Genomic DNA, 27,396 nt, shown 5'->3' with positions numbered 1-27,396 from the left:
AATAATTATTTGAAAAGACTCATTTTTGGTCTGTTGGAATTAAACATCATGGCAAGCATCAGAACTGCTACAATCCTATTAATAGAGACCACACTCAGCTCAGCCAATCAGAATTAATAACAGACATACATTGAGGAGAGATACAATTCTGCTGCTGGGACATGTTTTTTTTCTCTCTTCAAATAATTAGTATGCATAAAGTCATTACTATGTTGATTTTGATTGGTTATATTGACTGTCATGTCAAAAAAATACTGCAGTGGTAAAGAGATAAAACTGTTTGAATCGGACGCACATTTTCCACATTCTAGTATCATTACCACTGAATTTTATGAATCTGACCCCACATTTTAAAGGTCTTGTAAGTATGCATGTTCAAATATTAATAGAAATATCTGAATGTTAGAGCTGCTTATTACTGTATAGATGCTTTTCTCAATTAATATTGTTTTAAACAGTCAGTACATACATTCATACAGATGTACATGAACACAGCACTAGAGGCCTATGGTTTTGGGACAGAAGTCTTCAGAGATAACTGTAAATTAGTTCTGACTGTCGTCTCCTCCTCATCTTATTAGCAACATCTTTACCCATGACAAAGTGATGCTAATAGGTGGTAACCAGAGAGGTATCTGTCTAAATATACACAAACACATTGAGAGGTTGTTTACTATTTGTGAAGTGAAGACACGTTTCATAAAAATGCAGACGTTTATCTTAGACTTAACAGTGCTACTCAGTCTAGAAGCTGCACTAAGGGCCAGTTTCAAGTGGATATTTAGTATAATTGCCTCTTAGGCACCAAGTAGCTTTTTCACCATGTATCCTGGCATGCTGTAAAGGAATATGCCCAGCATTGCCAGCAACAGCAGCACGATCACAATTTTGATGATCAGCCACTTGTAGTTGTTGCAGACGAGATATCGGATTGCTTTGAGTGGACTGATGAACCACAGGAAGGTTGTGTCAGGGCGGCTGTTGGGGGGGAAAAATAAATGTCAGCATAAACATTACAAATCACAAATATTACAATTTTAAAGATTTAAAAAAGTAGACATGTTGGCAGTTGCAGCTCTTGTTGTTTACATCACAGTTTAAATATTTAATAAAATTAGGCCTGTTTAATACTGCACTTGTCTATTTACATGAATGCTTGTTAACTTTGTATTTAGATATTATTTTCAACTATATAGAGTCATGTTAACAAACTCGACTATGCTGTACATAATTAAGCTGATTAATTGCAATTTTCACATTATCTTCAATGAAGCTTTAATCATAGCAAATATTTTGAAATAAGTAACAATTTGCACGTTCCTTCAGCACATTTAAAACTCATTTCTGACATTGATTTACTTGCGTAAGTCTGTTCCAAAAGATATAAAGCATTTAAAAAGCCTTTATATCTTTTACCTTTTGGTCACTGTTGTGTGACGTGAAAGTTAAATATTAGGAAAAGATCACTCAGTTCAGACTACTTACCATTTAAAGTATGTTGATAAAAATCCAGATATCGGACGAAGAAACGGCCATTTCATAAGTCTCCATAAATTACTGCAGTTCAGACTGGGGTTTCTACATATTTAGTATACTTGTTTAATATTTGTAGCCTAGTTATTATTCATTTTGTCTTGTTTTTCCTTGTCTTGTGCTCTTGTGCTATATTACTAAGTAATTCTATTTAGTTTATGCTTTCTTTTTATTTAACGTTTATCCTTTTATTTAATATCCTCTCCATTTCAAAGACCTATTGGATTCTGTGAGGACACAGGTTCTGTTCTTCCTTCATGTGTATGAACTCTGCCAGCACATCTTGCATTGGGCTTTGCAGATTGCCTCCATGCATTTGGAACACTTTTATAATCCCTCAGGAAATTCTGGTCTGAATCAGTAGACTGCAGTGACTCCTATGGCATATATCCAGTTATACTTCCGAGGCATTACCAGTTACAGACAACTGTATGGGTTATTAGAGTAAAAAAAACGATTTACATGAAGTGCATATTTGTTGGATATAAACACAGGTCATTTACAGTGATATGCAAACGTTTGGGTGTTGCAGCCAGTGCCACAGGGAACATTTCACTGGTAGAGGGAAGAATGGACTCAATTAAATACCAGCAAATTCTGGAAGCAAACATCACATAAAAAATACTCAAAATCCACAACGGATTACCTCGAGCTGCACAGTCCCCTGACCTGAACTTCATCAAAATCATCTGTTAATAAACCTCAAAAGAGCAGTGCATGCAAGACGGCCATTAATCTCACAGAACTCTGAGCCTTTTTTTCGAGAAAAAATTCACAAGAATTTAAAGATTGTGGTGTTACTAAGTACTGACCATACAGCATGCCCAAAGACTCACTTCAGGCAGTTATTATTTTTAAACTGTAAAATATTGAAATAAAAAAAGTAACTAGGCCCAAAATAATAATAAAAAAGATGTATCACATTTAACCTTATGACTTTTGGAAATCAGGTCATCCTTATTTTGCTTAGCTGTTAACAATAACATATTCAGACCAACTTTTGCATGCCACTGTAATGGTAATATTAAAAAATATGAAAGATTACAGTTAAAGACAAAACAAGGATTTTTTGTACATACTTTAGGAGACTCATCACTGTAGGTAAACTCATCACTGCAGGCAGGCAGATCAGCAGTATGAAGGTAATATGTCTGTACTGAATTACGTTACTACATCGTTTTAATTGGATCCACCTCATTTACATAGTCTGTAGCTTATAGCAGGGTATTGGTTGGGTTCCTTCAGTAGTCTCTTTTGTATTTTAGTTGTCTAACTTGCAATTTTATGCCCTTATTTTCCAGTTTAAATAACTTGATTGATCAAAACTGGTAGTACAATTTCCAGACCTCATGCACTGCTTACACATTTCTCATCATAACGGTAACACATTCTCATAGCTGTAAAAGAATTTTGAGAATTGAAAGAAATATTTTAGAAGGGTTATTATCAGCTCTTACTTTGGTTTCTCCAGCGGCTCCGGCTCATTGCGCCCTTCACCAACAGGACTTTTTTCAGCCTCCTCACCTGTCAGGAGGTGCAGCTCTGCTTCTACTTTCCCCTAAAAGATGAATGTAATTAAACTTTGTAATTGAACTTTGTAGCAGTTAAGACGTTTATACCGTTTGTATGAGTTAAAATTAACAAGATAAATTGTTGTAAATTATGTGGTTGTCACATACCGTGATTTCCATTTCATCATTTTCATCCCTGGCTATAAACGGCCACCAGCCCTTGATTCTTTTCTGCTTGAAGATGTTTACCATTGGCATGTCTTGTTCATTAAGAACCATGTCGATGGTGCACTGTTTCGCTGTTTTTGCACCACGGGGAAATCTGTTTAGGTCCAGTTCAATTGCCCCTGAATGAAAACAACACATGTCAATAAAATAATGCATTTGTTATGAAAAATTACCTAGAAATATTTTGTTGTCCGTTCTCCATGTTAAATATAAGCCTGAGGCTGTGGGAAAAACCACTGCCTGCACAGTTGTATGTTGTATTTTGCCCCAACATAATCCGATCTGTGAATTGCCAGGAGTGAAGTTAAGTGGTCACACAGTGATTTTGAAAAATCAGTGGAGTGTCATACCCAGGAAGTCATCTGCAGAGAAATGATCTGCATCCCAAACTTGTATGTTCAGACGGGCAGGGATCTTGTACTCAGTCTCGTCCCAGGAGAACATAGATTCCTTCTTTGAGATGACAATTTTCTCCTCAGCCATTAGATAGTCAAACGGGTAAATGAAGCGCCAGTTGAAATTCCCCTCCCCTGTTAAGGAGTGGTAATGGACATCTGTATCCTGCTTGTCTTCCTGTTGTCCTTTAAGCCATCTGGAAAACCCAAATTCAGGATTTTGGAATGAGCATAGGCAGCAAAATAATCAAGATGGATAATCAAGACATTTAAAGATTTTTTTTAATAGCAAAGGGACTGTACCCTCTCACAAAAATATCACTGGACTTCTCTCCTGTGAATATATCGTCATCTTCCAGAACAACTTCATCTGTATTCCAAATGATCACCCTGAGCTCAAACCTATAAAAAATAACATTAATTTAATGATTGCGTATAGAAACCCTTCTGTAACTGCAGATAAAACCAGTATGCCCCTACTTCTTCGGTTTCCTTGGAGAAATATCAAGGGCAGGTCCAGGTGCTGGCATGTCTTTTGGAAACATGTCCACCCACATCTCAATTCTCCCCTACACAATGAACACATTATAGATGGATAGTTAAACGGCTGCTGTTACAGTGATAATGTGATTGTAAAGTTGTAATCCTCAAATATCCATGCAGCTCATTCACAGGGAATGTCAATTTAATATTGTGTTAGAATAGCAGATATTCCTCACTGACCTGCTCAATCCCAGGCTTATCAGGATTCAGTAGCGGTCTTGTCTCTACATGCTCTGGGACAAGTTTGCAGCCAAGTCGTGGAAAGTCCTCCCAGTGGTTAAGAACAGCTAGAGCAAGATGCTCATCTGTTTGTTTTTTGAGCCCTGTCAGAAAATACCCCCATTACTTAAAGGTATATGTCATATCAGGTGGTAAGCTTTGCTTTGTGTAAGCAAGTGTATGTGTATTTGGTTCTAGACTGTTAGCTTGTTTTTTTTAGGTGTTTATTCACTGTTATGTTGAAGGAACCTGCTGTGTGCTCCCTACTTCCGATCCATTTATGTCTAAATGCAAGGCCCAACACTCGTATACCTAAGTATTTTGAAACTCTTATTCCTTTGCTTACATTGTGACCTTAAAACCCTTTATATGTAGGCCTACAAACATTCATCTGATCCTAACAATCATTTTAAAATGGCAGGGAAATGCCTGCATACCATTTTCATCTTCAATTTCAGTCTGTCCTGTATAAACTCTGTTTGCCACCTTCACTCGTCCTCCAGGGCCATACTGAGGTGGATCTAGTTTGCCATCCTTGCAAAGTTTTGCCAGGATTTGCGATGGCTTCATTGGGTCCCTCCATACATTGTAGCCATGACTACAGAAATAAACAGATGAACAGACAAATAAAAATAATCATAATAAAAAAATCATAATATTGTGATGTTGTGATGTATGCCATGCAATGCTACATTTTGCAAATAGCTGAATTTCACATCTGCTAAGTATTAGACTATGAACAAATACACTTCAACACTACTGTGAACTTAGACTTGCATTGCAGTTTAGTTGAAGTGCAGCTAATGTGTACAGAGACCCCCCAAAAGAGTGGCACATACATTGCATAGCTTGCTGAAATACCACATGTGGCCCTGTGCTTGGTGTAAAAGCGGTTCTCCAGATCAATTTTTGTCTCCCCGATCAAGTCATCAGTGCCGACCAAGTCCCAGTCATAGATGGACACAGTGAGGGTGGAGTCCATTGGGAATGTTGCCTCAATGTCAAATGATCTAAGAGGATTACAGACATGTTATTTAGTTACTTTTTAAAACATATTTTCAGCTTGTCTTGCTGAGCTGATGCCTGACTATGTGCTGATATATTGTAATTGCTTCTAACCTAACATTAAGTTTAATATGAATATTATATGTTTTATGTAACCACAAACTCACTTTCCAAACACGGGGTTAAGCTGCTTAGAGATGTAGTTTTCTTTGTCTTTGACCTCTGACTTTCCCAGCTTAATGGCAATGTATGGGTCTGCTTTTCCATTTATATCTGCAGGGTGCAGATCTGTAGCCTGTGACAACCCAGATAAGTTTAAATGTCACAATTGTTTTTGATTACCAAATTTTAAGTATTGTTGCTGTCATGCAGAAACCTTGTATCTCCATTTTTTACTTCAGTTTTTTTACATTGTGTCATAAATGATAAATGTGTTCCAAGTTACTTGGTATAAAATCTATTTACATTTCCCTTTTTTCTTTTTCCTGTAGAGTTGCCATTTTGGAGATGCAAGGTTTTTGCTTAACAACAACATGATGTGTCTTAACAATCAATTTGCAAACCAGTATCTCATTAAGTGAATGCACATATACCTACCCTTATGACATAGACCCGAACCAAGACATTGATTGGATCATTGTGGGGAATGTTCTGAAACATGCCCATGGTGGAATCGATGCCCATTTCTCTACACATGTCGTCTGACATGGGCACTTTGTACATACACAAGGAGCCCTGTGATAAACAACATCAGGAACTTAGATTGCTTTAGCAGAAAGTCAGCAACTAAACTTTATTCACTATCAGTTCGACTGGACATACTTTGAATTTGCCGATGAGCCTATCCTCATCTGATGCGTTTTGCTCATCGTCATCACCACTCTTCCCTCGGTAAAGGTTGAACGTGTGGAGCCAGTCTTCGAAGTGTTCAAATTCATTCTCTAGTTCTCTGTTGTACACCTGTTCAGTAGAAGAACGATCTTCATAACTATTTCATAACATTTGTAACTGTGCATGAAGCCACATTCTTTCAACAAGCCAAAGTTATTTATTAGGTGAAAAAGCAAGCACTGATATTTACCTTCAGCTCATCGAGTTTGGGCTTTTTCTTCTCTGGTGGACCCTCTCCTGGCCCGGCCTTGTTCCTGTCCTTGGCTTTTCCTTTTTTCTTCTTGTTCCCTTTCATATTAGAATCATCAGGTTTGATATCTGGTTATAGGTTAGAAGGGGAAGAGGAGAAAGGCGGGGTGCACACAACACACTTGAGACATGAATTCTTCATGAAAGTTGCCGACGTACCATTGTATTTTATTGTTATCTGCATTAGAGCCAATTAAATTGGTTTTAGCTGAGACAGAGTGTCTCACTTGGTTTAGATATCTGTTTTATGTATATAACATGCAAATGCAAATTTATTTAAAATGTTATAAATAATGCATTATATTATTATGATTATATTGAAGTATTGTGTAAATCTCAGAACATTTAATGTAGGTTTTGTTTTTAGTTAGTCTAGGTTTAAATGATTTAACTTGGCGTTAAAGTCATCATAACATGTGGTCAACTTTCATGGCTGGCATGTACAAGGTTTACATGCCACATGAGTTCATACCTGAGTTTAGAAGAACCTTTTACTTTAAGGTAGTTTGAGATTCATGTCTGTTAAAAAGTGAGTTCTACGGAGGCCAGGAGTAGGGATAGATCAAGATGTACTGAAACAGATTTTTGTCAGTAACAGGACTAATAATACATGTATTGTCTCCAAACACACAACAGAATATACAAAACACATTCACAAACAGCAAAAAGCATGTACAGACTACCTCCATTAACTGATGCAGCTCATTTGTTAGTCTTTTTTTATTTGATATGATAGCAATGCTAGATTAGTGTATTCAGATGATGGTTAATTCAGTGCCATTTAATTGTTTATGCAAATGATAATATAAATTCTGTAGTTGTTTATTTGCTGGAAATGTCACATGTTATTTTCAGTTTCATCTCATATATATATAGAAAACACACATAAGAAATATGTGTATATATATACATAAGAAAACACACACACATATATATGTGTATATATATATATATATATATATATATATATATATATATATATATATATATATATATATATATATGTGTGTGTTTTAATTCAGTGTTTCAGTATTTGGTCTCATCATATAAAATCAAAAATGTTTTTTTAATGTCTTTACCTCCACCCTCTGGGTCCATCTCTTCTCTGTCCTCTGCTTCTGCTTTTTCAGCCTCTTGGGCTCTTATAATCTGTATAAAGAGAAATGCATTGCTCACTTTTAACAGAAATAGTGTAAAATATTTGAACCTAAAGTCAGTTATGTTAAAATGCATTATGTAGTTTAGATAACCTTTTCTTATACTAGAATGAAATCTGTGTAAGGCTCTTACCTCCATGAGAGTTTCGATAGAAGCAAAGTACTTGGACCACCAATCCAGCATGCTCTCATCAAGCTCTTCTTCTTCTGCCTCCTCCCCTCCTTTCTTTCTTTTCTTCTTCCCCTTTCCATCCTTCTCGTCATCAGGCTGTTATAAAAATGAGAGTACTGTGAGAATTCAGCAGACTATTTTACTGATTTACTTTGTTATAAACTGTTTTACTTCAACTCAAGCAGAAAGCCTTGACAATCTTCAAAGTTATTGTTATCACAGAGTGATAGGGGTGATTTAGTATGATTAGAGGCTTTAGGTGTATGGGCTGTCACTGGATGTGTTGTAATGTTTGATTTCTATTATTGGACATTATGAAAAAAGATATGTATCATAGATCTACAAAAGCCTATATAAAAGGTAGCACATATTTACCAGAGGTATAAACCTCCCACACAGTAACACATACTTACCATATCAACCTTAACAACAGCATCAGATGCCTGTTTGGGTAAACAGACAGAATAAATATTGTATTAATACATAAAGGCTTCCTTTTTTCTGTCAGAGCGTGTTATCAGGAGAATTAGAAACAGAAGATAAGGAGGGACATACTGAGTCAAGTTTGACCACTGTCTCAATCTTCTTCACAGCAGGTTCTGGTTCTGTGTGGATCACAATTTCCTCTGTAGATCAAATGTAAACAGTTAGAAATTTTGAATGTTTCTTCTTATATATGCATGAACCAGATATTACTTTTATTTACTAAATATAATGCAAATGTATGAAATCAGACATTTGTCTTTATATTAACTGGAGTAAGCTGGCGGTCATTTTAATGGTGTCCCAGTTTAGAAATGGACCCAGTGTACTAGAACATTCATCTCCTAATGACCAACCCCAAAGATTTCCACAATCTTAAGAAATGTAGAATACTATTTTTTTTAGAGACTCTGATTTGTTCCATAAATGAATAATTCAGTAAGTATGGGCCAAAGAGGCAATCTGAGACACACAATGCTTAGCACTCTACTTGGTGTGGAATTGCTTTGCATGAAGGTGAAAGATGTTTTTGCAAGTGTTCTTCATGAAGATAAGATCTATTGAGGAAAGTACTTAATACAGTACAAAATTGTTCTTACTTAATTGTTCTTACTAACTGCAGGACACACCTGTATAAGCCAATGTTTAATCAAGATCATTACAATCATACATTGTCCCAGATCTGGCAGTACCCACCCATAGTAGACCAATTGTTGACACTCTTGTCTGTGGATCTGTAGATGAACTTGCGCAATGAGGTAACTGCATGAGAGCCAACCAGAGTATAGCGGCCAAAGGCCCTGCAGTCCACCACTCGGATGTTAAGAGGAGGATGGAGAAGTTCATTTTCAGGCAGGTCCTAGTGAACAATAGTGAATAATAATATTATTGAGCTTATCCTGTTTTGTATTAAATTATATTTTGTAAACTGGTATGATGGGTTCTTTAAAAGGCATCATTATCCAGAGAACTGCTGTGAACTTTTCAGTTCAAACCCACCACTTCAAACCACTTGACCAGAGTGCTAAAATTGGGATTTTTCTTGTAGTTCTGAATGAGAGCTGATTGTATTCCCTTCCCAGCACATTCAATGTCCACACGTGGTCTGTCAACTTGAGCAAGGTTTACTCTCTTCAGGTCTCTTAGGCCCCAGAATAAAACCTGTAAGAATTGGACACAGATCAGGTCAGTTCAGTTGTTTAGCTGTATAATTTATAAACAGACCACAAGCATTTTCATAGAATCACATGTCAGGCTTTTCACCTCAATGCGGTATTTGCTCAGGACTGGTCTAATACCAATAGGGACTGGCAGGATTGGCCCACGGTCCATATCTGTGGGTCCGTCGATGGGGGGCAAGTCAGCCTTCCCACCTGGTCCAATCTGAAAGATTTATTAAAAACTCTGAAAATCCACAGAAAACCCTCTCTTCAGTATCTAAGGTAGCATTAACAAAATGTAAAGATCTCTGCTATAGTCGTATTACCTGTAGCAGTTCAAAAGCGGCAAGCATTTCACCAGCAGTGCAGTTCCCGCGGTAGACCTGGTAGTATTCTAGCTGAGGAGGGAATCGTGGTGGGCCATAATGCTCGTCTGACATTTTAGTTATTGGCTTCGCAAATGTTCTTCCCATGAAGTCAGCTTTGCCCTACAAATACAGCACAATTCACACCGTCAGTCCTAGAAATTGTAAAGAAAACATATTCAGGTATTTTACTGCAATGATTTTTAAACCATTTATTCCGTACCACAGTGTCCTGGTCATAGATCTCAATGACAATGATTGGAGGGTCATCCCTTAGTTCACTAGCCTCACCATACAGCTCCACGTTGTCAAAGACTAGAAGTTGGTCCCATGTGGGACAAAGGGTCTCATTTAATATCTGAGAGGAAGAAATCACTTGATTTCATTAGAATATCGAAATGCATCATAGTCTTTTTTAGTTCAGCAGAAAGTCATTAAACAATTCATTATGGTTAGGAGTCCCTTACTTCTGTGACTTGGCTGTGAGTAGAAAAGAAGACTCTGGCAAAAGGGTCTGAGAGGCCTGTGCTATCTGCTGCAAATAGGCTCCTTGCCTGGTACATGTGCACCCTCAGCTGGAAGATCTGCTTCACTGTTTTAAGAAATTCAGAACATCACAGATTGTAAATGACAGATAATTGCATTATAAAATAAAGCAAATTATCTTCTCTGTCCTTACTGGTGTAGATCAGGCTGATTGGTGGTGATGAATGCATGCCAGGTCCCTTGACTGCCTTGTTCTCCTCAAATCCATTTGGTAGCCCGCTCAAGAAGTCCTTGCGCTGTCTGTTTAAGCCGAGCCAGAGGTACATCTCCGTCTTTGCTTGCACTGTCCACCCTGCTGGCCCAAAACCCTTTTTACCTGGGAGCTAGACACAGTAGAGATGATATTAGTTGTACTTTTAATGACAGTAATGGAAAATCATTTAGAGGGGGCTGGGGCCTAACTCATTGCAAAAGCAATATACAAGAAAACATTAGGGTTACTGAATCTCACTTTGAAGAAAATGGTCTTGACTTTTCCACAGTCTTTCCCAGTTTCCTCTTCCACATTAGAATACAGGATGTCTTTGGAGGGCACTCTAGCATACGCAATGCGCTTGCCATTGCTGATCATCCATACATAAACATCTGGAACGCTGTGTTGAGGCTGTGATAAAATACATTTTAACATATGAATAGTTTAATTTCATTACAAGTAACCCAGGCAGCTGTTTATGAGTCCTTTATCTGTATATATTACCTCATCAGCCAAGAATCTCAGTTTCTGGAGGAAGTTCTGTGCCTGTTTGAATTTATCCTTGATTGTCTTTTTCTTCACCTGAGTTCGCATTGTCTTTGCTTGTTGGCCCATGTTTTCCTAAGGGCATAATCCAGAGAATTAGTTCAATTTTGAAAAAAACAAAACAAAAACAACTGCAATATTAAAGTGTAACCAAACATAGAGCCGCACCAGCTCCCGCATGCATGATTTCAGCCTTTCTCGGTCCAACTTTGTTTTCCCTGCTTGGTTTTGGTCCTTGTTTGCCAGTTCTAAAAAGTTACTGGAATAATTTGAAGTTATTTAATCTCTTGAAAAGCAAAGACTACATACCAATATTAACCTGTTTGTTTGAGCTTAGCCTTAAATGAAGAGATAAAATAATAATAATAATAATAATAATAATAAAAACCAAACCTGCAACCATTGCTCAGTTCCTCTAGAACCCCTCTGAGTCTACGCTCAGGAAAAGCTTTCTCTGTTTTAAAGATCTCCTGAACGTCATTCAGACCTTCTTCCTTTTAAGCCAAAAGAAAAGCCTCAGCATTAGTTTCAGACATATCTACAACATATCCATGGCAGTAAGCCACATACATAACAGCAAATATTTCCACTGTAAAATGTGTTGCAAAATATCACTTACCAACTTATCTGCAATGTTGTCTATTATGTTGGCATTGTATAGTCTTCTTCTCTGGTCTTGCCACCAGCTCTTGATATAGATGCAGGGCTTCCTCTCGAAATATGGGAGGTGAAAGTAGTTCCTGTAGAATTAGAATAAGAAAACCACCAATCTTACACATTACTACAAGTAGAATAAGATTCAGTCAATGGCTGCAGTGTGCTGAGTATTTCTCTAGGTCCACAGAGTTTCTCTCAGACCTGTCTGTGATGACTGGTTTCATTGGTGGAGTGGTGGAAACTGACACGAGTTCTCCATCATCATTAACTTCCTCATCGCTGGAGCCTTGGATGAGTTCAGACTCCTCATCATCACCATCACCTTTCTTCTTTGACTTCTTTGATTTTGGCTTAGTAGGGATATCATCAACCTCACTTCCGTAATTTCCTAATATGGAGTGAAAACTTTGTTGAAGTGATGTGTCATGTTTTCTTCAAGAATGAGCATTTTAAAGATTGTTTTTTATTACCTATTGTAACTTCAAAGTTGATGGGCTTATCACCAATCTTTCTGTCAATCATTGTAGCTTCCAGGAAGGCTCCGAACAAGAAAAATTCCTCGATTTTTCCAGTGGCGTTCTAGGGTTAGAATGTTATTATTATTATATGTGTTATTTAAGTACTGTTGTATTTATAGGTACAGTTAATTTCTATATTATAAACAGATTAAAATAGCTATAACATAAATCTCCATAATTATATGTAGATAGTTTCCATAAAGTAGCTAAGAAAACACCCTAAACCATTAATTTTGTGAGAGCATGTTCAGTTTCACCACTAAGGCTTATTTCAGGACACAGCCCAACCTTTGTTTTACCCTAATGTGAAGAATATTGTTGTGATAACAAAGGACTGCAGGACGTAGTGCTGAATAAATAATGCAGAATATGTTCTAAATAAGAGCTATCAATAATTCACAGTAATTGCCCAGTAACGACCCCCTATCCATCACTTACGTCAGAAATATTGGGCACCCCCTCCACCTGCACCTCAGTGGAGCATGTTATGTCTGGAGAGGAGGTGTCCAGAATTTCCACAGCTAGGCTGATCAGCAGCCGGGCCCGAAATGAGACTCCCTCTCCAAGTCCCTCATTCAGGTCCTGATACTCATCCATCAGGGTGTAGCTCCGTGTTGAACCATACATGTTCACCCAGGCCGGCCCCAGAGTTGGGAGAAAGCCTGATGATCAGCACAAGGATAACCTCCATTAGTTTCATTCTGGTCCTCTAGCGTTGTTTTTCATTTTTATTGCCCAACAACAACATTAACAGTATTTGGATTTGGAGCATAGAGTGTCTGCAGTATACAGTAAGAAGTGAACAGTATGATGCAAAAACATAAAGATATTAGATGCACGTCATATGTAGGGACATAAAAGATGTAGAGGTGTGTTAAATGAGGGCCCTACTGATTCTGCAACCTCTGGAAATATTTACCTAGATATACAGTGGTGAACAGGAAGTATAAGACTCACCTTTATCCCCATCATTGGAGATCTTACGCAAGTCAATGAAATGAGTTCCTAGGGCCACGTCGTTTACTTTGTCTGAGTCACGGATTTGCACCTTCATGCGCTTGCACAGTGGTGGAAACTGTTCAGTGAAAATGACCTGCTCGTTCCAGATTGGTTCATAGCAGCTCTTTTGGACTGATGTTTTGCCCTATGTCATTGAAAAGAGGACATATTTAAAAGGTATCTTCATAAGCATGCACTAATAATGAATAGTATTAATACCAACATCCAAAAGCTCACCTTTTGACCAGCAAATTGCACCTGAACATATGGGTCAATCAGATCTTTATTTTCTCCAATGAAAGCCTTTTTCACATTGGCCATAATGCTGGTGTTCATCTTGGGTAATCCTTCAGCTCTGTAGATTTTCAAATAGAATCGTGCCCACTGACGCTCAGCTGGCACACCCTCTGGCAAAAGAAGATTCCTGAAATACCCAAGAACAGAAGAAACGGCTTTTTAAGCATTACACAGCTAGCCTATAAATAAATATACATGTTTTATACATGTGTATATTGAATCGATTGTGTGTAATTGAGTTTTATTAAGTTTACCCCTCAATGTCATCCTCGTCGGTTTCGTTGGCTTTGTGTGGGGTTTTGATATTATCACCCTTTGCCACCACAGCAATGTCACATTTGACGTAGCCTTTACACCCTGCAGTGATGTCATCAGGATCACACAAAATGGCCCATTTGTGATGGAACTGGTGATCTGTAAAGAGATAGCTTTCTGTTCACACTCATTTCCAGATGCTGTTCCTTGGCTGAAAAAAATACACTTTTGGGCAGCAGAAGATGCTTTTTACGCAAATAAACAGTTATCTTGTTACCAGACTGTGAATAAACTGTTCCCACATCCATCTTGAAGGTTCCAACCATTGTTCCACTGCGCAGCAGATTTTTAGAGTGGATCACCTGTAGAGATGTTAAATAGAGGGGTCAGTGGTCGTCTTTCTGATACAGGTTGATTAAATAGCATCTTAAATGGCTTTAAATGTGAACTTACTGACAGCTTCAGGATTTTGTCAAACATGACATCGGGCGGGACGTGGAAGTCGAAGACAAAGTACTGGAAAACAAGCACGGTCCATTTGAGAAAAAGAAATGACTGCATTATAGATGCTCAAAGAATAGTGAAGCATCCCATGGTTTGTTTAAATGTTGAGGATGTTCAGTGACTGTACTGTGTTTCTCACAGCTCTAATGAAGTGCATGCATGCCAGCAGGGTTACCTCATTGTAGTACGGGCAGTTGGTTGACTCCTTCATGGAGGTGTACTTCTTCTCATCGCCGATTTCCACACAGACCACTGGATCCATATTCAGCCCAACAAGCTGTCTGCACTCTATAATAGTAACACTTACCTACAATAGAAATAATGCATTTATGTGCATGAATTTAGAATAAAAAAACATCTCTATGGCTCATAATTCTTTAAATAAGGTGCACTCTATTATTTTTAATATATATAATATATAAATATAGAAAATAGATATGGTTCATAACATACTTGGAAATCCATCGGCCTTCCAGCACTTGGTTCAATCTTGATGTCAGGTTTGGATCTGTTTTTGATTAAAATAACACATTGATTTGTCATCTTGTACACTGTTAATATGTGATACACTCATTATTTGACCATCTTGATATTTAATGTATTATATGAGCTCACCTCTTGTTCGAGACATTGGTTGTTACAGCAGTAACAGAGGCTAATGAGATTGTGTCAGGGTCTGGTGCTCTGCCAAAACCTTTATCCAAGTCCTCTGTCTCCAGGATGGCTGGCTCATCTAAGAAATAGCAACATTCGGTATGATGTTGATGATGTTTATTAGAAGTATGTCCCATTACCACATTAACATGTCACTTTACGCTCAAGCATGCAGTGTACAGTCCCGCAGAAGATACGTTAGACAAGTTTGACATGATTAAATAAATACCATGTCCTAATTTCAGGTGGGATATTAAAACAACTCTTACCTTGGCCTTTCCCATCATCCTTGGAAGGACGAGACTTTCCACGCTTCATTTTTGAGAAAGGTCTGTTTTTTCCTCTGAAAGTCAGAGAAGGAACAAAGGAGAACAGCATGGTCTGATTGGTAAGATGTAAATAAGTCCCTAACAGTTCAAAGAACATTCAGCAATTCAAGTATCTAAAATGTTAACCAGGTCCATCCTTGTTTCAAGACATCGAACTGCATGTTCAAACAAGTTTAACCTCTTATTTACTTGGATAGAAAATGAATATTTTGAAGTTGAATCAAAATTTGTAGTAAAACATCAGAAGTCTTTTCTTATAATTGTTGTCAGTTTTCATTCTTAGTCATTTATTTTGTTTGTTTTGGAACACATTAGATGCACCGCAGGCATTTTCCCCATATTTTATTTACACCTGCTTTTCCACTCAACCATCTCAGGTGATGAGACACAGCAAACCTATCTTGTGATAATTTGGCCTCAAAGGGGACTTTAATTATTAAAGTGGATGACCTTAATCCATCAATTAGGAGGGGATACATTTCAGGAGCTTTGTAGAAAATAAAACACTCAAAATAATGAAATCTACATGAAATGATATCATGTAACAGATATGAAGAGAATATTAGGGACGAAGATGAGTTTATGAAGTGAAGCAAAAAGGAACATTTTTGTCATTTAGCCAGTTATGATAGATATGCATAGTAAATATATACAAATGCACTATATGTCCAAATGTTTGTTGACACATTCATGAATGCATTCAGCTATGTTAAGTTGCACACATTGCTGACACAGATGTGCAAATGCACACACACACAACTTGTCTAGTCCCTGTATTGCCAATATAATAGGACTCTCTGGAGCAGATAAACATTATTGGCGCCATGCCTAATGTCAGGTGTGGGCTAGAGGTGTTCTATGGAATGATGGTTCTCCATGCAACACTTTTTGGGATTAGTTGGGCAGTTGCAGATGAAGTGCTCTCATAGCAATGCTCCAAAACATAGTAGAAAGTAGGGCTGCACAGTATAATGTTTTAGCATCACCATCACAATGTGGGCATACTCAGTATTCACATCGCAGGACATATAAGGCAACTTAAATTACCTCAACTCTGTTAACTCTGTATAAACTCACACTGTTGTAATTTTCCATTACATATCTACCAGAGGCAGATTTTAGTTGCCCAATGTAATTTATGTTTATTCCAATTGTGGAGTGCATAATAAACCAAATGGCATTGACTTGATGGAGCAGGATGTAGGATGTAGTGAAATCAGGTGAAAATTACTATATGTTTTAATATGGCAATAATATATCACAGAAAGAAACAAATATTTCAATGTCTGTTTTTTGTTTCTTGCAGCCCTACTAGAAAGCCTTTCTGCAGAGACTGTAGAGACAGTTACTCCAACAAAAGCAGGTTAAACGTTTTTTTTAATACCCTTGATTTCAGAAAAAAACTGTGAATAAGCAGGTGTCCCAATACATTTGTCAATATAGTGTATTTGGAAGAAAAGACAAAAAGTCCAACTTGTGTACTTTGTGTACTTACCTACATAAACCAAGTCAGTAGTGTCTTTGTCTCAGAAGTGAATAAATACAGAGGAATCCACTAACGTTCCTGATGTACAGAGAAACTGATCAGTATTATGGTTCTAAAAAATGGTTCTAGCACTTTTATAATGTTATATATAATGTTTTATATTTTTTACAGATATCAGAAACAAACTCTATGCACAAACTCTTCTATATAAATTACCGTCAAATAGACTAGTTAGATATCACTTACCTATACATTCCTAGTTTCCTACATACATCTAGTAAGTTCTTGTTTGTCACTGACAACATTGCATTTGCATTGAATTTTAGAACGTATTCAGTCCATAAAGATCTATTCCTAGATCTATTCTATAATGCCTATAATGTTTTCCAGTAAATGTAAGGTAAAGTTGGTTCACAGAAGGTTAGGACTACTCTGTATCTTCCACACACCGCACCATGAATACCCACATGTAACAACAGTCCAGTGCTGCTTTTCACAAAGTGTACATACCATACAATAGGCCAGATCTTCTGCTCTTCAGATCATCTGCAGGTAAAAGAAACTCCAGGGGTTAGGACATCCACAAACAAGTTGATCATAGTCAAAATTCACATTCAGTTGAGAGAAAGAGAAAGGCCAAAGTAACGTAACTCAAAAAGAGTTTGGTTTGGTTCTAAGCTGGAGTTGGGCAAGAGTGATGTGATACATCAATGAATAGTGTATGAGAACTGAACATGAGACACTGGTAACTAGAACTAGGTCCTATTGAGAGACATCACATTGGGCTACCAATGACCAGGTACCCTAACAAATGCAACACATGTTGGATTTTTTTTCCTTTCTGTGGAAAACCCAGTCAGTTTCTAACATGCCATTAACAGTCTTGAAAGAAATACTTATATTGAAGCCTCAGCTAAGTCATATCCATAAGCATGATGGATAAATTTTTGTACGTTCGCATCCACAATTCACAGTAAGATCCCGTCACTCTGTCACATCTAATCCAACGGAAGTGTGCTCAGACATATGGAAAACACTCGGACAGTCTTAACAGTGTGTCTGGCTGATGAAACACAGCACATATGTGTTGGAATAAAAAGCAGTGCTCCTATTTGCATGACAGTATCTGACTTTTTTATTTTCAAAACAAAGGCAAGTCTCCATTGTTAATTATTGAGGGTGTATTGTCCCAGTTGGGATGTGGGTGCTAGCTCCCTTTACGCACCCAAAAATGACGTCATGTGCTACTCTGCAATGTAAAGTCATTCACATATATTCACATCTATAGTAATTTAATACAGTGCATCTATCCACATAACATGGTTGTGTAAAATAGTTTTGTTAATACTATGGAAGACTCAGTTTAACTGATAATGGATAAGCAGATATGATTGGCTTTTTACAGCTACAGTAAATGATGTATTTTAATTTCTCTCTGTGTTCAACTAAAATAGAAACCAACAGCATTGCTTTAACAGCTTGTATTCAATACCAATTCTTTTGAAAACTCAAATACAGCTAGTCTCATTAATAAGACATACTATTTGTAAGGTATACGTTGAGGTCTTGGGTTGCCTGTATCCGATGAAATGTCTTTCATTTTTAATGGGTGCTCATCAGTGCTGTGCTGCATGTGCTGTCTTCATTATGTGAGCATACCAGTCAAATTAAGCAGGAAACTAGCTAAAATGGGAGCTGTTAATGTCAATTAGGTCATTTTTTACCTACTTTTTAGAGTTAATTAAGAATTCATTTATAATATGATGCCTAAAGACTTTGTTTGAAAAAAAAGTGTGTATTAAAGTTATTCAGAATAGTCCACCAACCAAAATACCCAGCCGACAGTGGTCCTACTGTCAGAAGTTGACCACTGAAGAAGGGCAAGAGAGCGGTAGAACTCAAAAATGAAGTCAAACATGCTAAAAAGAGAGAGCAGTAAGTCAAGCTAGATAGGTAGGGTGAGCAGATAGGTAGTGACTGTGACATACCATGCATTAATCTTGAAGTGTATATACTGTATTTCATATTTTGTGTGCTTTGTTATGCATGGAATAGCGTTATTGTTCCTCTCCTGAAATAAAAAAAAAGAATTTAAAGCAGCACTATGGAGCATTTGTATTTCTTGCTTCTGGGCTACCCATTTAGTTAGGAAGTGGAGTTTGTGCTATGACACCACTAAAGGACATGTTTTACTGGACAAACTGAGAGAGTTAGCAGCATCCAAACCCAGAGTAGCAATGATAATGACACTATTTTCCCATTTCAGGTCAGTTGAGCATAAATGTGATTTTGAAGCTGTTATTTGAAGGTACAGATTCTACATAGTGTTGCTTTAAATTATAGATTTTTTTAATTATGTCACAAACACAGTGGTTCTAAAAATAAAAAATTAAATTAAAAAATAAAAAGCTCAATGCTGGGGGCTTTATACCCCTCTAAAAAACTTCTGGCATTAGGTGCCAGTAGGGACCAGTAGGTTTGCGTTTATCTGCCCAGTCCTATTCTATTGACAGTACTTCTTTACAGGGACTAGACAAGCTGTGTGTGTATTTGCACATCTGTGTCAGCAACGGGTTCAACTTAAAGTAGCTGAATGCATTCATTCGAAAGGGTGTCCACAAACATTTGGACATATAGTGTAGATGTAGTGTAGATTTCAGTAGCCTGAATAACGTTGAATGCAAAAGTTTCTAGATAATAATAAGTACACATCCACTGCAGGTAATAAACTGTAGTATGATGTTTTTGGGCAAATTTTAGATTGATTTGATTTGGTAAAATATAAAAATATAAAAATACTTTTAAAACTTTCTTAACTAGGGGTGTCAAAACCTTTGCATTTAACTGTATATACATACAACTGTATATTCCAGTACAGCAAATTGTAGAGTTGAGTTGCTTAATAGTCCTGCTTACACAAGCAGGACGATCTGGATGAGAGATTCTGCCTGTAATTACCTGACACCAGGCAGAGCACGGAAGCATTTCACTGCCGTCCCCTGTATTGCTGGAAACCAGGTCATCACCTCATTACTGTCGACAGTCCTTCAACTCCGCTCTCTCATGTGTGTTTAAGGTGGACTCCAGGGGAGATTCTTCAGTTGCACTCCCTGAAACTCTGTTTAAAGTTGTCTTGCTGACATTAGCTGTTGTTATATAGTAAGGAAGACTGTGGTATGTTACATTGTTGTGTACTAATTGTTTGTCATGAATTCACTTTGTTTCTGTTCTCAATGCACTGAACTACCAAATCCTATTTAAACAGACTTATATTCCAGCTTTAAATTCTTTCAATTCTTTAAATCGTCTTTAAAATAATCTCATTTGCATATTGCTAACACACCAGTGAAAGCATATAATAGTACTGCGTAGCTAAACATACACTATAAAGAAGGGAAATAAGACCTAAGATAGAATTTGACAGAAACTCGTGAAACGGGGCATCAGAACCAACATCAGGTTCTCTTCAATTCTCATGTAAATTTCTCAAATGTGTACTTTTGTTTAGGCCTGCAGCTTGAAAATGGGGGTTAAATGATGAATATGCATGACCCTGCAACTGAGCCTACAGAGTGACACCTTTTGCAATGTCATCTAGGGTGAACCACAGCATGACTTGATACCAGCCATGCAATCTTATCCATGCACTGTCGAAAGCCCTCTCTTGGCTGTAGACTCGTAATCCTGATCTCTTTGTGCTCCACTGCCTCTGCGGGTGTACCATCTGACTGTAATGTAATATGGCACCGCGACGCATTTCTAACTCTGGTGGTTTCTTTGTGTTCTGTGGAGCAGCAGAAAACCCTTTTTTGGTCATTCCTGGTTACGTTCAGGCCTACCCTCATGACAAAAAAAGGGACTAATCCAACTTAAAATGCACCACAATTAGCCCACTCAAACTCCAATAAAAATGTAATTTATGTTGATGTTGCACTGGCCTTATAAATATCACATTATATAGTATTTATTTTTGTGTTGCTAGAGATGTTGGACATCACCACTAGGTGAACCAAAGGAGAAGCTCCAACATATAAATTGTGATGAAGTACTGAAAAAGGGATGTTTGACTGTATTATACATACACCGATCAGCCATAACATGAGGACACTAAGTAGACCCCCCCTTCCCTCCTTGTGCTGCCATGACAGGTCTGATCATTCGAGGCATGGACTCCACAAGCTATCTAAAGGTGTCCTGTGGTATCTGGCACCAAGATGTGATGAGCAGATCCTTTTGGTTGTGATGTGGGGCCTCCACAGATCAATGAGCCTCAGGTGCCCATGACCCTGTCACCGGTTCACAGTTTGTCCTTTCTTCAATCTCTTTTGGTAATTACTGACCACTGCATACCAGAAACAAACTCACAAGACCTGCCTGAAGTTGTGGAGATGTTTTGACCCAGTCATCTAGCCATCGCAGTTGGCTCTTGTCAGAGTGGCTCAGAGCCTTATTCTTAACCATTTTTCCTGGTTTTATCTAATCACTTTCAGAAACTAACTTTTCACCTGCTGCCTAATATGTCCTCCCCTTTGACAGATGCCACAGCAGAGGAAGATAATCAATGTTTTTCACTATAGGTCAGTGGTACTAATGTTATGGCTCATTGGGTGTATTTACATATGCAATATGGAACTATTTTTGACACACATACACAGGTTTTATGGTTTTCCACCATATACAAGAACAGTTTAACCAGCCAAAGAACTGCCTTAGTCTTCTAATGCTTCTGTCATTTGTTGTGGTTGTATTGTCGACTCATTTACCAACATACTGCAGCCGCGTTCATTTACCAAAACATCACTGCATCATTCTTAATTAGTTAAAATGATCATAACAAAAGGATGTTCGATATGTTCTGACACTTTATGCTCAGATCTCAGATACCAGTGGTCGGATCATATAGAAAACTGATGATCAGAGCATTATGAGCTTGCATGTTACAGATCAGTGATTTCTGCCATCTTGATAGTAGATGGTTTAGGATCTTCATACAAAATATGATTTAAGACCCAGAGAAAAAAACAACATACAGTTTCAAATGACCTTACTGAATGACTAAATGAACTTCGTACTTAAATGAAAAAAGTCATTTCCCTTTTAAACAGTGTAACTGCTTGTGCAAGCTTGTTTTTTAATCTTCTTTGCTGCAATGCTTTAATTTAGCCACATTGGCAGACTTTCAGGCATAAAGTGCTTGTTCAAGGTCCTGCTACAGTATCCCAGTGGGGTTCTAGTCAGAACCTTTATTTGGTTCATGTTAAGGCTGACTTGCTGTTGTGCTTTGGGTTGAGAGAACAGAATTCATGGTTCTTGCTATTACGACAAGTCACACTACCATCACCATGTTTGACTGTTGGTGTAATGTTGTTATTGTGGACTGTGGTGTCAGATTTATGGCTCTTCTACAAAGCTTTATTTTTGCCTCATCAGTCCACATATTATTATTCCAAAATGTTTGGGAGTCATCAAGGTTTTTTTGACAAGTGTAAAGCAAATGTTACAGCTGTATACTGTTTTTGCCCAGTCTCTTTCCATTGGAGGAAACAGGAATGCTGACCTTATCTGAGGTGAGGGAGACCTGCTTTTTTTTAAGTTTGTCTGGGCACATTTGTGACTTCCTGGATGAGTTGACACTGTGCTCCCGGAGGAATTTTGGTTTGAAGTTTTTCCTTTTGGAGATAAGGACTGCCAAGTGGTAGGAGTCCAGAGAATGATATATAAAATAACTTTATTTCTTTTAACAAAGGTATTGCACGCTGCTTACTGAGACGCTTTAGGTGATTTCGCATTGCTTGAAAGGTTTTATTTTAGTGATGTTTAGATTTAGCAGGGCTAACGTTTAGGTAAACCCTCATGGTAAAAAAATAGAGAAGATCCAACTTAAAATGCGCCACAATCAGCCCACTCAAACGCTAAAATAAAATATGACATACACTGTATGGACAACAGTATTTGTGACACCGGCTCATTCATTGTTCCTTCTGAAATCAAGGGCATTAAAAAAAGAGTTTATCTTACTTTAACCGTCTCTACAGGACAGTGCAGCCCTACTGTTTACTACATTTTGGAGCATTGCTGTAAGGATTTGATTGCATTTAGCGACAAAAGCATTAGTAAAGTCAGGAAGTTGGATGATCACCACCCTGCCTCATCCACAACCCCCCCCCCCCCAACTCATCCCAGAAGTACTGGATAGAGCACCTCCATTATCCCCACAGTTCTACTGCTAGTACCATCTAGTCCATATCTGGCATTAGGCATGGTGCCAATAGGTTCAGAACTGGGTTCTGTAGTTCAGTTGATCACAGTTATTAAATACATTTGGTGAATTGGTTGATTGAGAAACTGAGGGGCACTTTCACACAGTTGGTGTTGGATAACATTTTATTTGTAATTACAGAGTCTTTTTTTGGAAAGCAAATATTTTTGTTCATCTGTGGTATAATATAGCCTAATAAATCCTATGGTCTGGTTAGCTCTCAAAAACTGATTCTAAAGTATTAATTCATGCTAATTTGAATACATATTGCTGTCATGCTGTTTTTTTTCCATTTTATTTTATTTAATAGTTTTGCCAAAGATATACATGGAAGTGGCTCAAAGATTTTAAAGATAATACACAGTTAATACTTTTATACAAGCAGGTATTTATAGTGTAAATATATCCAGATTAAAACTTCAGGGAAGATGCTTGTCCACAAAGGGCCAATTGTCTTTGAAATGAACACCTTTTTTCTGTCGTGTGTGTAAAGACTTATTAGTGCCACTAGATGGCGACAAACACCTTCAGGTTACTGTAACTTCGCCCTGTTCCCTACAAGACACATCATAAAGAGCTTGAGAACTAATGGCTCACATTGTGCTGTGTGAATGTTGGAGCTCACTAAGTTCAGCCGTGATCAGAAGCGGTATTAATGCTGTCATAACATCCATGTAACGCCCTTTATGTTGCTTCTGTTTGGCAGTCTGTGGTCTTCATCTTTTTCAAAGCCAAAACTGAAGTTTTAATGTGAAAGAAATAAAAAAAATAATGTGATCTTAAAAGGAAAATTAAGTTTAAATTTGATCAACTAAACAGAGTGCTTACGCAGCCTAAGTAATTCTCAAGTGGTTATGATGGAGTTGCTAGGTGGTCACTTAGATGTCGCTGTGCTGATCATAGCGGTTGCTGTGGTGTTGTAAAGTAGTTGCCATGATGCCCAGGTGGGTGCTCTGTGGCTGCTGTTGGTTTGCTATGGCTGCTGTTGTTAGACAGTTGCTTTGGTGTTGCAAGTGGTTGCTATGCCGTTGCTAAGCAGTTGCCATTCTGCCTCAAATGGTCATTAGGATGTTGCTAGGTTGGTATTTTATATTTGGTAGGGTGCTGCTAACAGGTTGCTTAACTGTATATGATGGTTGCCAGGGTGTTGCTAGGTGTTTCTTGGTGTGGTTGCTATGGTATACCAGATGGTTGCTTGGTTTTTTAGTAGTTTTTGCAAGGGGGTTGCGAGTGGACAGTATCATGAAATTTCATCAGAAAAAAGGTTGCTGTGCATGTTGCATCAAAATCCTGTACACACAAACAAGACCAAACGTTTCACAGCTGGTTAAGAGTTGCTTTAAAAATGGTGGGACGAGTTAGCGGACAAAAATGTGTCAGAACATAAAAAAAAAGACAAATAACTTTCTCCTCACTTCCTCCTCTTCAGTGTGATGCTGGCCAATACTGACCGACACGGGCTTCTGCTGGCTGAAGCATCAGAGCTGGGCACACAGCTCTTTCTTCAGAGTGCCGTTGCATCTGTGGCAGTTTGGAAAAAGAGGCAGTGGCTGGCTGCGCACGTGTTGGAGAAGGTCTGCGTCGGCCTTCACCCTCCCGGTGTCAGGAGTATTGATTGTGATGGGACAATATGTATGGGTTGGGTAATTGGCTATTCAAATTAGCTTATCTCCTTTACTAAACCCTTATAAAACCTTTAATAATGTTTTAAAAATTTTAAGTCGGACAACAATCCTGTTGCTCTGTGATGTGCCATCACTATTAAAAGGAAATGGCAGAGCTCTAGCCATTGCATGGGATGAGTTTACCAAAGCATTGCATCCCTGAGATCATGTTGAGATGGCACAGAGATGATTGCTTTAAACGGTTTAGCAGTAAATTGATGGCAAATGCAATTTAAGAATATATATATTTCTGTGATAAAATATGTCAGATTCTTTCTTCTTGGCAAAGTCTACCTTAAACAGGTTGTGTTGTTTTTCTTCTCTCTCTCTCTCTCTCTCTCTCTCTCTCTCTCTCTCTCGTTGGAGTGTGTTGCAACGGCCTACCACCTGGATCACTCTACCATGAACAGCCTGCAAATTTTCTTTCCAGTAACTGACCAAATAGATATTTATAACCAGCTGGTCACCTCCCCCTCCTGCTGGGTCCTCTACCACCATGGCTGCGAGCTCCATTTAAAGAGCAGTTGTGTCACTCCTGGCTTTGTTCTTAAACAAAGAGATCTGCCCCTCATCTGCCCGTAATTGGGCCAGGCCTTGGAATGTGCTTGATGTCTCCGCATGGCCATTACTGCACCGGCAGGGATGCTGGGAGATGGAGTGGAAATCCCTCTCATCGATCTCGGCACGACAGTGCAGGGCCCCAACAGAAATAAGACCCAATTGCGGTGACAAACTGAACAGTCCTCTGAAGCAAGCAGGACCTTAGTGTGTGGACGTTCCTTCAAACCAAGCTAATATTCTCACTCCACCCTGTGGAGAAAATCTATACTGTGAAAGGAGACCATGGCCCGAGACGCCTTTAACTTTAACATTAGCTAAATGATGTGAGGTTTGACCCTCAGAGGCCACAGGTTTTGAAGATGATGACAAGCACGATGTCATTTTATATGACTTCTTTTCTCACTAGTACACTCTTAAAATAAAGGTGCTACATAGGGTTCTTTGAGTGGTGACAAGGGGTAAGGAAGTAATTGTAAATGTTCTTCAACAATGTAAAACCTGGTTCTTCTATCGAATCACTCCAAGAACCCCATTTCCATAATTTTGTTATCTAACCAAAACCTTCAAATGCTGTTAAATGCAATGCAATGTTTTACTGTATGCTCTTTTATCTCTACAGCCAGTCGCCGCGGGGGTGGAGTATGGATCTGGATCTGGCCTGGATGTCATAGCATGCTGATAGCCTAGACGTTCCTGCTGGAGCAGACAGGGGTGATGGGTAAGGGGCACCGGTTCCCAGCAGCAAACCTTTGGATTGTCTCCCACCCAATGGCTCCATTTCCTCCTGGCCGTCTGGGGCCCAGGTGCCAGGTGGATCATTGGGCTGTTGACTCCTGCACTGTGCTGCCTGTGCCTGGCCTTAATGACCTCCTCCAGGGCCGCCTGCCCATTGTGATTCGCCCACCCCCCCACCTCCACTACAATTCACATGTCTGATATCCCACCTCACCGGAGCCTGAGTGCTGTATCAGTGTGTATGTCTCCATTTGGTGGCTTGAAGCAGACCACATTGAGAGAAGGATGCGCTGAGTCATTCTCAGAGCATTATTAAGTACTGTAAACACTCCCACATTGATATTTATCAGCTCTATAAATACTTTGAGCTGCAGACTGGAAGCTGACAATGTGAAGCAGACAAGGTGGGATGGACAGCTTTTATGTAATGTTCTAGTTCTACTGTTTTAGTTAGTGAGTACTGCTCTAATTGTCTCCATGACACTGAGTTTGTGTTTTGCCTATTAAAAATAGCTTTGGCTTTGCTGAGGTATTGCTGATTGGACGGGAACCAAGAGAACATGAAGTGAGAATGCTTGCTTGTTTGCTTTTGTCCGATCCAGATTCTAAGAAACTGACATGACTCCAGATTCATCTCACGCTAATGTTTACATTTGCGGGAAAATGCTCCTTTACTTCCATTCACCAGTAAACCACACCCTTATATAAGAAGGGCAGGCCACCACCTGGTTTTTATCTCTGTTCAGACGTCTCCCTTAAAACTGTGCTAACTGTGAGTGAATCCGAGAGGAGAAAGCAGCTTTTTGTCAGAAGACCTTTAAAGCAGAACATTTTTAGTGACCTATATGTAAGTTTTGATTGTGAACACTGCAGCAAGTCAAAATAGACCGGAGCGGTGCTTTAAAACGTCAACTGGAGAAGAAGAAGTATGTGCTCTGACATACTGGGAATTCCATTTTACGAGACAAGAATGAGGTGCAGTGGTTGGAGAGGTCAGAGGCAAAGAAGACGGTATGAAAATTACAAGCCGTGTAAATTATTACTTGTGGATGATGATGAACATTTTGGATTTCGGGTGCTTGGTCTCAGTATTAGTCACTTTCACCTGACATAAAAGTAAGCGTGTTGCTACAACAGGCCGCGGTGCGGTTTAAGTGTCGAAGAGATTAATGAAGTGTGTCTCCTACATATCCATTGTGTATGTATGTGCATGTGTGCTATGAGGAGAAGAGAGACAGAGGGAGAAGTGTGTTTGGGTGAAGACATCCGCACACTGCCCCTG

The 27,396-nt window shown here is 38.5% G+C and overlaps 1 protein-coding gene across 2 annotated transcripts; it reads right to left on the bottom strand.

Annotated features, from left to right (window-relative positions):
• Window positions 1–797: 797 nt before the first annotated feature.
• LOC140564697 (otoferlin) lies at window positions 798–15,398 on the bottom strand. 2 transcript variants are annotated; one of them, XM_072690314.1, is made up of 41 exons: window positions 15,350–15,398; window positions 15,042–15,159; window positions 14,880–14,934; window positions 14,602–14,733; window positions 14,376–14,438; window positions 14,200–14,284; window positions 13,922–14,081; window positions 13,608–13,794; window positions 13,329–13,515; window positions 12,810–13,033; window positions 12,324–12,432; window positions 12,055–12,241; window positions 11,816–11,936; window positions 11,590–11,690; window positions 11,365–11,455; window positions 11,155–11,271; window positions 10,909–11,061; window positions 10,591–10,780; window positions 10,379–10,503; window positions 10,135–10,269; window positions 9,873–10,034; window positions 9,650–9,769; window positions 9,386–9,547; window positions 9,083–9,245; window positions 8,459–8,529; window positions 8,317–8,346; window positions 7,865–7,999; window positions 7,654–7,723; window positions 6,516–6,643; window positions 6,257–6,394; window positions 6,032–6,169; window positions 5,602–5,729; window positions 5,269–5,439; window positions 4,867–5,027; window positions 4,391–4,533; window positions 4,148–4,236; window positions 3,971–4,069; window positions 3,623–3,864; window positions 3,213–3,391; window positions 2,991–3,091; window positions 798–978 (listed from the first exon to the last, which is right to left on the bottom strand). In XM_072690314.1, the coding sequence occupies exons 1-41, from the start codon at window positions 15,396–15,398 to the stop codon at window positions 798–800; spliced, it is 5,400 nt and encodes a 1,799-aa protein (XP_072546415.1). The 2 variants fall into 2 exon arrangements, with proteins under 2 accessions (XP_072546415.1, XP_072546416.1); XM_072690315.1 differs by having other exon boundaries at window positions 6,516–6,613.
• Between the last annotated feature and the right edge of the window lie 11,998 nt (window positions 15,399–27,396).

The sequence above is a fragment of the Salminus brasiliensis genome, chromosome 10 (genome assembly GCF_030463535.1).
Source record: "Salminus brasiliensis chromosome 10, fSalBra1.hap2, whole genome shotgun sequence".
NCBI lineage: Eukaryota > Metazoa > Chordata > Actinopteri > Characiformes > Bryconidae > Salminus > Salminus brasiliensis.
This window is presented reverse-complemented; position numbering and strand designations above follow the sequence as displayed.

Coding starts and splice junctions, on each gene's coding strand:
- LOC140564697 (XM_072690314.1), bottom strand. CDS start 15,398: ATGAAGCGTGGAAAGTCTCGTCCTTCCAAGGATGATGGGAAAGGCCAA. Junction 4,534..4,866: donor TGAAATTGAAGATGAAAATG/GTATGCAGGCAT, acceptor ATTTTCTGACAG/GGCTCAAAAAACAAACAGAT. Junction 4,070..4,147: donor TCTCCAAGGAAACCGAAGAA/GTAGGGGCATAC, acceptor TATTTTTTATAG/GTTTGAGCTCAGGGTGATCA.